This window comes from Diachasma alloeum, unplaced genomic scaffold, assembly GCF_001412515.2.
Source record: "Diachasma alloeum isolate Michigan unplaced genomic scaffold, Dall2.0 Dall_scaffold_00192, whole genome shotgun sequence".
In the NCBI taxonomy this organism is placed as follows: domain Eukaryota; kingdom Metazoa; phylum Arthropoda; class Insecta; order Hymenoptera; family Braconidae; genus Diachasma; species Diachasma alloeum.
Genome location: NW_021680357.1, coordinates 1,911,895 through 1,926,886, shown reverse-complemented (window position 1 = coordinate 1,926,886; position 14,992 = coordinate 1,911,895). Strand labels below are relative to the sequence as shown.

At 35.5% G+C, this 14,992-nt stretch overlaps 1 protein-coding gene across 4 annotated transcripts in view; it reads right to left on the bottom strand.

Moving 5' to 3' along the window:
* The window catches only part of LOC107048399 (growth arrest-specific protein 2), a 54,153-nt gene that overhangs the window by 24,044 nt on the left and 15,117 nt on the right, over positions 1–14,992 (bottom strand). For 2 of the 4 annotated variants that reach the window (XM_015271551.2, XM_015271548.1), the window contains exon 2: positions 8,253–8,529. In XM_015271551.2, the coding sequence (XP_015127037.1) occupies positions 8,253–8,478 (226 nt within the window). In that variant the 5' untranslated portion in view covers positions 8,479–8,529. Of the gene's footprint in view, positions 1–8,252; positions 8,530–10,616; positions 10,730–10,844; positions 10,905–14,992 lie in introns of those variants that run through there. The other 2 variants (XM_015271549.1, XM_015271550.1) reach the window with 2 other exon arrangements.

The following is a 14,992-nucleotide window of genomic DNA, read 5'->3' as shown; positions in this document are numbered from 1 at the left end:
CGTTCAAGTTCGAACCAAACAAATTCTTTTTTGGTAATTTTCAACTAGCGATTTTATTGGCCCAGACAAGACTTGTTTAACAACGTGTTTGTTTTTCTCTCAGCGCAGTGAAAACAGGAATTTCCGAATTACTCATTGAAATATGAAAATTGAACAGGTGATGAATGGAAACACATTATTTTCAACAATCATATATGTTAGCACAATGAGAATAATTATGAATAATTAATTTTGCAGAAAATTTGGAAAAGAAAAAAGAAAAAAACTCAAAAAATGGACATCAACACCAATGGAAATAGAGGAATCAACCATCCCTTCAAATATAAAAACCAAAAAATGTCTCATCATCGTAAACAATCATCTCATTTTTTCGCAGCTTGCCCCTAGTGAATCCAATTGAGAAAATAAATACACGGAGAGAAATATTCAATAAAAATTACGTATCTTTTCCGTAATTCCGGAGCGAAATGTGGGTGTAGGAAATTTTACGGAACTGTCACGGAATTTGTTCGGAGCGCTCCGTAATTTTTATCTAAACCTCCTGTGAAAAATTACGATACCGTCACTTAAATTTTCTGAGTCGATTCCGTAATCGGTGAGTGAATTGTGAGTTCCGTCATTTTTACTGAATATTTCTCTCCGTGTAAGTGATTTTCATTATGGGAAAATAGTTAATGACGTGCAGAAAATGTTAATTCCCTGAGAAAAAAATGAAATCAGCTTTTATCGACGAACCAGCTCTTTCCCGGAATCCACGAGTAACCCAATAACTCGATAGCACAGTTTCACCTACTAGGTACGAGGCCCCACAAGGCCTCGACTATCTACCAGCTGAGCCGGTTCGTATTACAACTTTGTTTCATTTTACCCTTTTTTCCCATATTTCTTCATCTTTTTTTTCCTTTCTTAAGCCCTATTTCTCAGTCACGAGACCTGACTCACGATATCGAAACTTAATTGCACCCTTCGAGGTGCACCTTCTCCAGTTTTAATGCAGAAGAAATCCTTGGGGATATCAGCGCGATTAAAAATCGAGTTTTAATGGAGAAATCAGTCTGATGAAAATTCAGTAGTTTAATTACACATAGGGGAAATTGATGTTTGAGATGAGGCGTCAGACAAGAAATGCATGACGGGTTGAAATTGCGGGTTGTAATCAGACAGTTTTTATGCCTCAAAAATAAACTTTTGATTAAGAATACATTTTTCAAAACGAAGAGTCATAAAAGTTTCAATTTCACTGAGAATTTTTCCTATCCATTTGCCCATATTTTGATAATTCCATTGGTATATTTTCATGTTGATATATATATGTGAAAAACAACAAATTTCCTGGTCGAGAGAACCCCCCGTTGGAACTGACAGAGGGATTTTGTCTCGTAGTGCAAATCTCTTGGCCGAAATTTTGATGGAAAAATTCTCTTCCGAATATCATTCGAGCTTGAAAATTAATCAGGTATTTCCCTCAGGGGTTTCCGACATACAAACGAACCTGTCGGAAAATACCTGACAATTTTGAAGTTATTGTGGTATTACATATGAAAATTCAATTGAATTTCAAATTTTTGAGCAGCAAAAAGACGAGAATTTCCCAACTTACTTGAATTTTTAATGGAAACCTGAATATTTAGCACCAAATAATGCTGAACTTTTCAATTAAAAATCCAAGAATATAACTTAAGTTTAACGCTATTTATTGCGAGAAACATATAATACATTCTTACAAATGGCAATTGCCAGAGGGCCTTCATCAGCCACTCCACGAATATATTTACTCAAACTTTACTGCTTTTTACTTTCGAATGGAAGCATTGTCTTCGTCAAATCCGAAATTTCCAATTTTTTGTGTCAGGATAACTACTTTTGGCCTCAGGAGTTCGAATATGCTATTTTTAGACCATCTTCGCATGAATGTTTCTATGTATGTGTGTGCACTGAGAGAAAAACGAACAAGTTCTCAAACAAGTCTGGTTTGGGCCAACAAAATCGTTAGTTGAAAATTACCAAAAAAAATTGCAGGCGGCTGTATCTTGGATACAGCTGTAATTGTACGTGTATACGTCCATGGTCTTTCCTTCTTTCTCGACTTACCTAGAAACTCCTTGCATTTCCTCGAATTTTCTAGAATCTCCCTGAAATTCCTCGAAATTTCTAGAAACTCCTTGAATTTTTACGAAATTTCAAGAAACTTCTCGAATTACCTCGAAGTGTCTAGAATTTTCTAGAATTCCGATAGATGACGCTGCACATAAGGATCGCTTCCCAAAATGACCCCCCATATTGAAACCATAGACGTATCCACGTCAAAAATAACTGCTTGGTTCGAATTTGAATGTCTCAAACGTGAATAATTTCTCTACTTTCAACAACAACAAAATATTTGACTCAAAAGGCGGATCATTCATACAAGTCGGTGCATTTTCAGGATAAAAATATCTTTTTTCGCGAGAAATTTATTAAGACAATATTTTGTCTCGAAGTTACAAGATTGCTGTCATATAATTATTATTATTTCATTTAAGAATTAACTTATTGTCTGTGATTATTGAACAGCCGAAACGACAAACTACTACTCTTCATTTCATACAAAACGAGCATTTGCCGGGAGCAAAATACGTACGGGACTATGGAATAACGAAGAAGTTGTGCTAGAAGTGACATTTCTTGTTTGCACAGAGAACAAATTTTTTTGAAAAACCAAATTTATTTTTGCAATAAAATAGTTATGTGGGGCACAAAAAAATCCTTTTTCTGTACTGCTTCTCACGATTTCTCGTCCGGGAATTGGTATTACATACTTCCCAAACTCGAAAACTTGAAAATCACTATAGAAAAATATTGTTCCTGGGTTGTTGCGATAGGATTTTTTTACTCGTGTGGTTGGCCAGTCCTCGCCTACGGCTCGGAGGCCAACGCCACACGAGTAAAAAACCCCATCGCAACAGGCCGGAAAAATACTATTTTGATCATTTTTAACAAACAATTTTTTGGCAGAACTAAGACTTGTTTCAGAACTCTGCTGTTTTTTCTCTCACTGTGTGTATGTAATCGATCGTTTTTCGACGATAACTGTTTCGTTTCAAAATGAAATATTTATTAGTATCAATAAATATAATTTATTTAATTATTCTTATTGGATGTTTTTGTAATTATTGAAACAATACTACAATACATCAGAGACATGGCAATGCCGCGCGAATCATTCCTATGGTTATTTCGAGGTGGTAAACACGCGGAGTGTTTTCTCTCTGCTCCATGGTCTAACCTGAGACGTACATACGTACATTTCTGAAAAACATCATTTCTTTCTGTTTCATGACATTGCTGTGCATTTTCACTCACAATTAGAAAATTGAAATAAAAATGAAGATTGCTCAGCTCCCATTCGGAAGCAAAAATGTAGTAAGGCTCCGTAATCGACCAATTTCCTCCAAAAATACCTGAGAAAAACATCAATTCCATATCCAGTCGAAAAATCCAATGGAAATAACTCTGCAAGGTGAACCCCTATTAAACCGAAACTCGCAATGGTAAACGGATGCGCAAATGTTATGAGTGAGTATCCTTTCCCACGTTTAAACACATGTCGTATCTTTGTGGCTCAACTGCTGCGGTTACCACGTTACAAACGACAATTTCTTCCAGCCCAAGAGTGGGGCTCAACATCTGGCAACAGCCAAAATATCGTCGAGACAAATTTTACGAGTATAGCGAAAAACAAGTGAGAAATTGCTGTTGTATTGCATATAGTACAGTTATTTTGGATAATAAATTAACAATATGCTACAGAATGGTTATTTTGCACATCATTTCCTTCTATCATGTATAATTCATTGTTTATTTCATTTTATTGAATTGAAAAAGATTTCTTTTCAACTAATTTTATCAGATTTTAAACTTAGTTGAATGTTATTATCATTAGTATTCTTATTATCTTGTCCTTCGATACAACCGATTGTCTTTTTTACGATTCTATATCTCCCCTCAGCCCTTCGATAAAATGGTAATAGAAAAATTTTATTTACACATACTTGAATGAATTTGAAACGTCACATTTGAAGAAAAAATCAAAAAGCTCACTATCAGGGAAATTCATGAAAAATTCGAAATTTTCAACAATCATCATAAAAATGAAATCAACCAATATAGCTATCACAATCATCTTTTAACTTCGACTTAATGGCATTAAAACAAACGTTTTAGGCTATGATTGAATTCATCTGAAGAATGATATTCAAAGATATCCCCGGAATTTTGATGTTCAAAAAATACAAAATTGTTGCGAATTTTCAAATAAATCAAAATAACGATTATTGCTATCGTCTTCATCGACAAACTCGGTCAAAAGCACATCCAAATAAATTTTTTAAGCCATCATTCAATCAATTCAGAACATTTTTTTAAATTATCGTGGGACAAGCGATTTTCGAAAAAAATCGAAAATTCAAAAGCTAATCAATGAATTAAATTTTAGTTAATGGCGATGGATAGGTCTCAACAATGACATTTGAGAAAAAGGAATGATTTCATTCCATGGATTCATTAGCGAAGAATTGACGGAAAACTTTACAACGCACATACGTACGGACACGGTCTAAAAATTGCATTTTCGGACTTTTTGGATCATAATGGGTCGACATAACGCAAAAAATTCAAAATTCAAATTCGAACGATTACAATGCTTCCAAAAAAGCTTGAACTTTTTAACAACAACAAAGTTATATAAAATTTTTGTAGAATTCAGTAACGAAGTGGTAAAACGGTACAAGTCAATTTTGACTATTGACCAGTTTTCAATAAATATCTCGGACTCTAAGGGGGATGACAAAATTTTTGTTATAAACTTTTTGTAGAGCCGATTGAGAGCTACAACAAATGTAATTACGAAAATTTTGCTATTTTCCTTAGATTGAGAAATATTCCTCAAAAACGCAACTGCGAGATAAGTCGACTTAAACCGTTTTACCACTTCGCTACTGAATTCTTCATTGACGAATCAGTTAATTTCTTGAATATTCAATTAATTCTCGATTTTCAGGTCCATAAATTCAGGCAACAACTTGTCTGAATAGTAGCATAAAAAATTCAATTGTATGTGATGTTCAATTTTCACGATGAATGAGAAATTTAGTGAACGTTTTCATTTGAAATTGGGTTCAAACTCACAACAATGAAAATTCAGATGACATTATGAATGAAATTTCTGACAGTGTAGATCATACTGGGTCGATATAAAACAAAAAAATCCAAAATCTACATTTGAACGATTACAAAGCTCCCACACTGAGAGAAAAATATGATTCTTCCGACTATCACCATCGAATTATAGTCACAAAGCCCTCAACAATTTTTCATGGGTTACGGTAACTATGGCCGGAGAACTAATTACTACAATGTAATGTAGTCATCGCAACTATTTTATAGTTCTACTCACGATAGATTTGTCGTGGTTACTTTTGAACTTTGGTTAGTTCAACTGCATTTTGATTTGCAAAAATTACGCTTGTGAAATTACTATAATGTTATGTGCCGCATACAAAAAAAATCGTATCGTTCACCAAAACTGCCTCAACTATTTTCTTATTGTAAATCGAACTTCAAATTTTTCCTCAGTGCATGGGGAAGCAAAATTACCATTTTTCATTCATCTACAAGTGATTAATAATTATTTCAACGTGAAGAATGACAAGTAGCCCCTTGAAAGGAAGTTCTACTCGGTATCATTCTAGGAGCCCCCGGCATTGGTGTAAAACACAAGCCCCCGAGGGGCTCCAGAATGAGAGAAAACGTTTATTAGATGCGCAGTGAATGGCGCACGACGTGCATTGAATGAAACACGAAGCGAACGAGCTATCCGGTGCTTTGGAGACGAAAGAGAAGAGACCGGGCGGCGGGGGGAGGAGGAGGAAATATAAAACGAATGAGGGATATGAGAGAAAAGAGAAGAGAGTGAATGGAACACGCCAGGCACGGTAGACACGACCAAAATGATCGCCTGATACCAATTGCACTGGGTTACGTCACGAATACATAAATTCTTTTTTTTTCTTTCGTCTAACGTGACATAAAATCCTTGAGAATACGTAATAAACAGAATAGTAGAAATATGAATCAATTCAGGGATTCTTCTAAATCATTCCTTTAGAGTGTAATGTTGGGAAATCAATGTTGATAGTATTAACTGAAAAATCATTTGCATGAAATTCTCAGGTGTATTATGGTTGGCAAAACAGTTGATTTCTGAATCAGTCAATGAAATTCTCATTTTCAGACACCTACGACAATTAAAAGTAGTAAAATTTTTCAAAATTCAAGGAACTGTTGACAATTCGATTAAATGGAATGCTTGATTTTGACAATGCGTTTGAAAATTCTTGCCGTTTTTAAATATCAATGATCATCCAATATGAACAGCCAAATTTTCCTAAATTTTCGACGCGAAACAGACATTCGAAAATCGATTCTATCTTAAATTGAATTCATATTCACGATATTTGAAATTTAAATTGGAGGTATTGCTTTAATGAAAAAAAAAAATTTCTTGTTCAGTCGAATCAATCTGTCTGATATTTTTTAAAATTTATGAATGGAATAATTCGTTTAATCGAGAGCGTGAATACTTTGCAAATGAAACTGAAGTCTTCTACAAAAGAAACATCGAAGAGATTTTGTGTTCATCGATTGAATTTTATGATAATTCATTTCACGTAGAATTCCTCTCTATGAGAGATTCATTCCTATTTTTAATTATTATTTAGTAATCAAATGAATTTGAACGTTTAGACAATAGATTCCTCTCGTTCATAAAATTGCCTGATCGAATTTTTTTACATTCAGTTATTATTTTCCAATAATTTTCTCCATGAATAAAGAATCTTCCAGAAGCGAAAACAAATATTGTTAGTCAATTCATCCCATTCACTGAATTTTCTGTTAATCTTCTGCTCCATAAAGAACATGATTTCGTGCTCAAATATATGGGGACGTCCGCATGAAGAGGATAGCGCCTTTGGGGCCCGTAGTTTTCGAGATATTCACGGTTTTGTCTCCGCAACTCCTATTTAAGCGGTAACGGTACCCCTTGCATGTGTTGAATTTTAGAATAGTCCTCGTGTCGTAGTTATTAATTTTTCAATTTAAACCTAAAAACGTCAATCCCTCCATTGCTATACTGTGCAATGGCCTCAACATGGAAGGAGTATCGTTACCTCTTAAAGTAGTACAGTAGAGGCTTCGTATAAGATACCTCTCTATAAGATACCTCGCGCTCCGAGCACTCGAGGTCTACCCCCCACTCTCGGCACTTTTATCGCCTCCCGAATGTTTATGTTCCGTGGGCTTCTTATAAGATACCTATGTCCCTGGTCATTTTTCAACGGGAAGAGAGTAGTTATAAGGATTAAACGGTGTTAAGGGTCAAACGGGAGGGACGAACGAAGTGATCATGAGGGTCGAATGACCTTAAGGGGGGGTCACACCACTTTTTTCAAGCAATGGAAATATACATCGATTTTTTTTCACTTTTCCCATCGAAAAATCTTAATTTTTCGGCTGTGGTTATTCTCGAGTTCACCAACAATACCCCAACATCAGCTGCCATTCTATCACGCGGGGTTATGTTTAGAAAGAAAAGGGAACACGGGCGATACAAATTCAAAACATTAAACACATATAAATTCATCAGCTAGCGATATTCATTCAGTAAAAATGGAAATTTCATTGAATTCAGGCGCAAGGAGTGAGGTATCTTATTTGAAACCCGCTGATCCCTATTTTTCTCCTCTCTATGGGCGCGCGCAGCAGTACCAATTAGCAGCCAGAATTTCAGCGTCTGCACAACCGGACATAAATGGGCACACAGATACAGACATTTTTTAAAAACATTATTTCTTCACTTTTCATGACATTTCTAGGCATTGCCACCGAAAATTAGGAAATCTAAAAAAATCATGATTACAAGGCTTCCATTCGGAAACAAAAATGTGCAATCCTGTGGGCGATCGATTCCCGATTTTCCCATAATAATCTTTTACGACAAGAACATAAAAATCCAAAATCAAATAAACTTCGCCATTCACTCCATTAAATTTCCGACCGTCCATAAATCCACACCATAAATCACGTGAAATCGCGGCGAAAAAATTCGGCACAGTTTTGCACCCAAAAATCGCGTGCGAAGTAACCACCAAGTTTCACCGGATAAAACTTTGATGGATTACGGAAGATATAGCAAGGGTAATTTGTACACTCACTTATCGTCTTGTTGATCCAATCGGCTAAATCCTCCTGGAGCGGGATCAACTGACGGCTCTGGGCGGAATGAAGGCGCTCATGATAAAACTGAAACTCTTCCTCCTCGGGTGAGGGACGTGGTATGTCGGCGCGCGAAAATGCTGAGACTGAGGATGGCCCCCAACTGCTGCGATACCGCGTATGCTGCGTTGGAGGAAATCTATTTGATGTGTACGACAACTTCATTTTTGCTTCGGTGATTATTCTTGATTAGGTCCTTTCAAAATGATAATTTCCCTGTGGACAGAGCGAAAAATAGTCTAGTGTGAATAACTTTCTCTGTGATATTTCGCATTTTATGGACAGGCATCGGCATCAATCATTAGGTTTTTAAGTAGGGGGCTACGGCCCCTGCTCGCTCCGCTCGCCAAACCCCATATCACCCCCATGATCCTTATTCTGACCCTTGTGACCTTATTTTGACCTTTCATTTCTGACCCTTAATTTTGGAGACTTATTTGAAGCACCAAATTTTCGTCACCAGAAGTTGGTTTGGATTTTTACAGTATAGAGAGATATTGAGATCCTTATTTTGAGCCTTGTGACCCTTAGTTTCTGACACCCATGACCCTTATTTGAAGCCTTAATCTGACCCTTGTAACCCTTATTTTAATCCTCGTGACCCTTAGTTTCTAATGCTCGGTTTTTGACCCCCATGCCCCTTATTTAGACCCTTGTGACACGTATTTAGACCCTTCATCTGACCCTTGTGACATCTTTTACAATTTGATACAAATTCAGCCATTTTGAATCATCAAATTTATCATTGTCAAATTGCGTGAGAAAATTAAAAAAAAAATCATGAACTTTCAGCTTCATTAAAATTACATTTATCATAGAATTATTTTTTAAACATTCGTTGTATATAAATGAATTATTAAACTAATTTAAACTTTCAGAAATCTTATTTTTTCAGGCATTCAAGCGATTTCTGGTAAAATTCGGAATATGAACAAATTTGTTATGCTTTCAAACAAATGATTTTTATGGTGGACAATTGATTGTTAATGAATTATTTATAGAAAATGCTCGTCATTTTCAGGTTATTTCAATATTATTCCTCCAAGAGTAAACTTCCTAATTCTTTTCAGATTTTTTAAATGTCTTCTAACGGTTCAATATCAAGATTCAAATGTAGACCTGCAATGTTTAAATAATAAAATCATTGTAAAATGTCCGGAAACTTAGGGTCAAATGAGGCTCAAATGAAAGTTCTGATGTTCAACTATAAAAGTAGAAAAGCATTTCATTAGAGCAAAAATAACCAAAGTACTTGGTTGTACTTGAAAGTACTTTCCGCACTGATAGACTGATTCATTTATTCCAAACAAAATTCGTTAACTATTAACGAATGGTAAAGTTGACCATGACCAAATGAATATTCGTTAAAAGTTAATGAATCGTTCACTTGAAAAGTGAAAATCCAGTCGAACAAGGCTTCTCAAATGTGCATTTGTTAACTATTAACGAATGGACATTTGGTGAGACCGAATAGACCATCATCGCCAAGCAAATCCATTCGTTAACAATAACTAATCCTTTCTATCAGTGTGGGACACCGATTTGATATCCGAATCAATCCCTAATTTTTTACAGTGTATTTAAATGAACCATCTCTCTAGGTGCACTTTTCACCCAGAAAATTGTCTTAAAACAAAATAAACGTCTCCTTAAATCCAAAAGGTTCTCATATTCCATAACACATCAAGAAACATCCCAGGCCCACGTGGGCGTTAACATTCTCAAATTTATCAAAATTCTCATCACCGCTTTCTTCCCCCGAAAACATAATTTCGCGGATATCATGCCCTCGTGGGCGAAAACACCTCTCATCACCTTATTCCCTCCTAAAAAATCGCATACCATGAATAAACAAAAGCTAAGCCACGTGGGTGATTCCGGCATTACCCCTCGATCGCGAAAAAAACTCGCCCACAATCCTCGTAAAAATCCGCTTCCTGATTTTTCAATTACCCAAAGCTCCAATGAAACACCAACTGCGCCAAGCTATAAATTACCCCCAGTTATCGCGGCCGCAAATATACGTGTTGAAATACCAATCAATACCGCGAAAAAAAACCCGTGGGTGACCCAATGAAACAAACACCTAAGAAACTAGATAGAAAAATGATCATAAAAATTGAAATAACTCGCGGACGACTCCTCCTACGCTGTCCTTCGTCATCGGATCCGTCTATTATACTGCGTTTCACAAATAAAATCGACCGGAGGACGAAAGGTGATCGCTCAATCGTCCACCGGCGAACAGCAGAAATAAAGAAATTCAATCGAATGATGTAAAAAAAAATCGTGTCATATTTCACCTCTTCCAGAAGGAAACTCAATACTGATAATTGAAAAATAGTATTGGAGTCCGTAAAACAGGTTGTAAACACCTCACATCGGCACAAAAAGCCGGTTGGACGTATTCTAATCACGATAAAACAGAGTTTGACCGAGTTCCATCACCTCCGGTCTCGATAGATCACTCGCAAAACGACAAGACGTAAATGAACATTGAAACTAAATGTCGAGATACGAAGTAACAATACCCATAACGTTCCTCTTCAACTCGGTTGAAATGTGTCTCCTCTGTTAGTGGTACGACGAGTGTTTGTAAACTGACTGAAAACCCAGAGGAATCGCGAGCCTCGTCCCACTCACCTTGTTAGAGGTTTGTTTTGAAAAATATTTGTGCAGTAGCGCAGACCTGTTTTCATTTCAATCAAAATATTTCTAAAAGAGCAATCACAACTTGGGGTTTTTTCTTCATTTTAAGATTTCCAAGTGCTTTAGCTATGTTATCAGCAGTGAAATACTTTTCTACTTTTGCAGTCGAACATCAGAACTTTCGTTTGAGCCTCATTTGACCCTAAGTTTCTGGATATTTTACAATGATTTTATTATTGAAATTTTACAGGTCTAAATTTGAATCTCGATATTGAATCGTCAGAAAACGTTTTAAAAATCTGAAAAGAAATTGGAACGTTTACTTTTGGAATAAGATTGATGAACTAATTTAAAATACCATAATAAGGCGAGGTCTGTAATTACTAATTTTCATCTGTGATGAAAATATTTCAATAGCGAAGTGGTAAAATGGTACGAGTCAATTTTGACTATTGACCAGTTTTCAATGAATATCTCGGATTCTAAGGGAGATAGCAAATTTTTTATTATAACCTTTTTTGTAGAGCCGAGTGAGGGCTACAACAAATGTAATTACGAAAATTTCGTTATCTCCCTTAGATTTGGAAATATTCCTCAAAAACTCAACTGGGAGATGAGTCGACTTAAACTGTTTTACCACTTCGCTACGGATTTATCAGCAACGAAAATTCCTCCAGACATTTCCTTCAATTATACTTGCAAAATAATCTGTATTGAACTGTGCGACTCCTCTTTCCCCGCTCTAAAATAAATTAATTCACCACCAGAAATAAAAAATATCCCGAAATTGACGGTCATCGAGTGACTTTCAATTCTCCAATCCATCATGATAACTTTTCAGAATCTCACGGCCGCGATCTCCAAACTAGTCTCAACCGGAATGAATCCGTGAGGTTGAAGGGAGAGAAACAAAACGAAAATCACGATAATAAATGCAGAAATTTAGAGTTCTCCATCATGGTAGGTACAGGCTAGAATGAATCCAGGGTTTTTCACGTGGGCGCTACCCCCATTACCCTATTGTTGCATTCGTCACGGTGTACGTGAACGTATAAAACACGCTAAATGTTCTATGTTGTGTGTAATGTCACTGGTGGTTATTCTTTTTTTGCGCTTTGGGGGCATTACGATATGTGAGATGGAGAGAGAGAGAGACTGATGGAGATAGAACTGAGGCGTGGGAACGCCTCCATTCGACTCGAGAGCTATGCCTTATGTCAGTGTTTACGTGATGTGCGTTAGAGTAGGTGGGCCTTACGTGAGCAGGCATCACCTGATTGTAGAGGTCACATTGGAAAATTATTCAAAAATTGTGGGACATTGTTGACAATTTTTAGTTGAAAATTCCCCTGCGCACTGTTAAAAATTTTTGTCGGAAATTTTCGGTACACTTTTTGGAAATTTTTGTCGAATTTAATTACGACTGAAATTCCAAGGAATTTCGTCATTGAAAATTCAGAATTTCGTGGAAAAATCAAAGAGAACTGTCAATTTCAGTTCTATTTTTCCCTGAAAATGATTAGAAAAATAGAAAATTGCGGCGAATATATTCTTGAATTTTCAGGACAGTGACATTGAATGTGATTTAGGGGGGAAATAATAATTACATTTCAGATTTCACAGAAAATTCAATCTAATTGGCCATGGAATATTCATATTAAATTGGAAATTCAAATAAATTAAGGAATAAAGACGATGTCTTTATGCTGCTTAAAATTCTGGAATTTTACTGAATTTGCCGTAAAACCTGAAATTTCATGATTTTTTTTCCCTAAATCGCATTCAGTGCCACTGTCCTAAAAATTAGTAGTCAACTGTCCATGAAATTTCATTTTTTTAACAGTGCACTTTCTCAAAATTATTATAAAATGGAAAATCCACTGAAATTTTCCGAAATTTCAAGGAATTTCATCGTTGAAACGGAAACTGCGAATATCAATTCAATTATTCTACAAAAATTAATAGTAATCAAGAAAATTCGGATAAATATATTCCTGAATTTTCTATTGATTGAAAAATCTCTGTGGTTTGCTACTTAATATTCATGTTTCGTTTGAAAATTTCAATTAAATTTGGGACTTCTCGTTTTTCTGTTGCTCGAATTTGAAATTTTGGTATTCCCTTTTTTCCCTTCTGATATAAATTGAACTCGATGTCCCAATCTTGAAAAGTATCACTAAAATGTCTATGAAATTTCAATTTTTTTTCTAACAGCGAAATATGAAGGGGATTGCTAGAAGATAAAAATATATTAATTAAAATTAGTCCAAAGAACAGGTAATCGTGCAGATTTGTGGAATTTTTCACCTGAATTATTGGAATTTTGACAAGACGTATTGCATTTTTTACTAGTTTTTCTCACAATTTCTAGAATTTAGGGGTAAATTTTAACGAAAATGTCACTCCAAATTTAACGTGTGAAAGTTTTTTTCAACAACAAACCAGTTTTTTAATGATTAAAAAATTTCTGAACATGAATAATGAGATAATTCAATGAATTGTGGGTCTTATCACTTTAAGAATGTGCATTCTGTGGATAATTTCGCTTCCCCTCGCACGATAGATTATTTGATCAAAAAATCTGATCTGCTGATCAAAATTTTCTTAATCACATCGTCACAATTATTCTGTTAGAAAGTACGTTTCTTTTGGTTAAGTATTGCATAGCTGAAATATCAAACAAATAGCTATCTCGTTGAATCCTTCATAGGAATTTCTCGCACCAAAAATGTTGCTATTTGGTGCAAATCGTTTTCTTCAAGAAAAATATCGCATTGAGTAGTTTAAAGAGTGAAACTTATCAAGTTGGTTTCTCTCATTTTATCAAATATGGAATTATCTTGAAAATAGGCAAATCTGTGCCAAATCCCCAAGAGATCTTTGTAGTGAATCTCCTCAATTTCAAGAGGAAATAAGTTTAGTCTCATTCCAAATAAATTTGCATCATCCTTATTGTTATAAGAGGAAAGAAGAACGCAAAAAATGTAAAAAAAATAATTCTGACATGAAAAAAAAATTATATTTGCAGCATTTGAGTTGTTCCATTTCCCTACGTGACATGAAGCTGAAACTAGCGAAAGATTCAACCGCAGAAGATTTGTCTTAGGCGAATCTAGGGGTGTACAAAGGTTTTTAAGTAACGTACAAACTCTTTCGCACTTAAAAAACATTTGTACATATGATTATTTGACTCGCCTACACGTAAATATCTCCTAAATTGAATTTTCCGCTGACGAATATTCTGCTAGTTTCAGCTTCATCTACGTGACCCTCATTTTAACCCTCGTGACCCTTAATTTTGGAGTTTTCAATTCGAGTACCTCACCTTTTCATCACCAGAAGTCGATTAGAATTTTTATAATACAGAGATATTTTATCAAGGCTCGGTTACACCGTGCCCTGTTACAAAAATTTAAGTCATTTAAGTACGAGAAAAAGGAAAAATAATCTGCCGATAAATTTATATCGAAAGTTCACCGAAGAGTTTTCACCAAACCACGTTATACAGTAGAGGCTTCGTATAAGATACCTTAGGGACAGTAGGAGAGTGGAATCCCGGGAATGATTCACTTATTCCAAATGAGATTCGTTAACTATTAACGAATGGTAGAGTTGAATATGACCAAGTGAATATTCGTTAATAGTTAACGAATGGTTCACTTGAATGGCGAAAGTCAAGTCAAACAAGGCTCCTCAAATATACATTTGTTAACTATTAACGAGTGAACATTTGGTGGGACCGAATAGACCCTAATCTCCAACCAAAATCCATTCGTTAACAACAACTAATCCGTTCTGTCAGTGCATTGTAACATTCATCGCCTTTGCGAAAGGACTAATTCTCCAGTCGGATTAACCCAGATTGGATCCTGCCAACAATGGGCCATCATTGTGGGTGGTCAGGTATTCGACTTGATGATCATGCGTGCTCATCGATCAAGAAGATTGTCACTTGAGAATGCTCAAAGACCACAAGAAAAGAAATGTTTTGATACACACGTTGCACTTGAGTTCCCTTAAGCACTTCTGG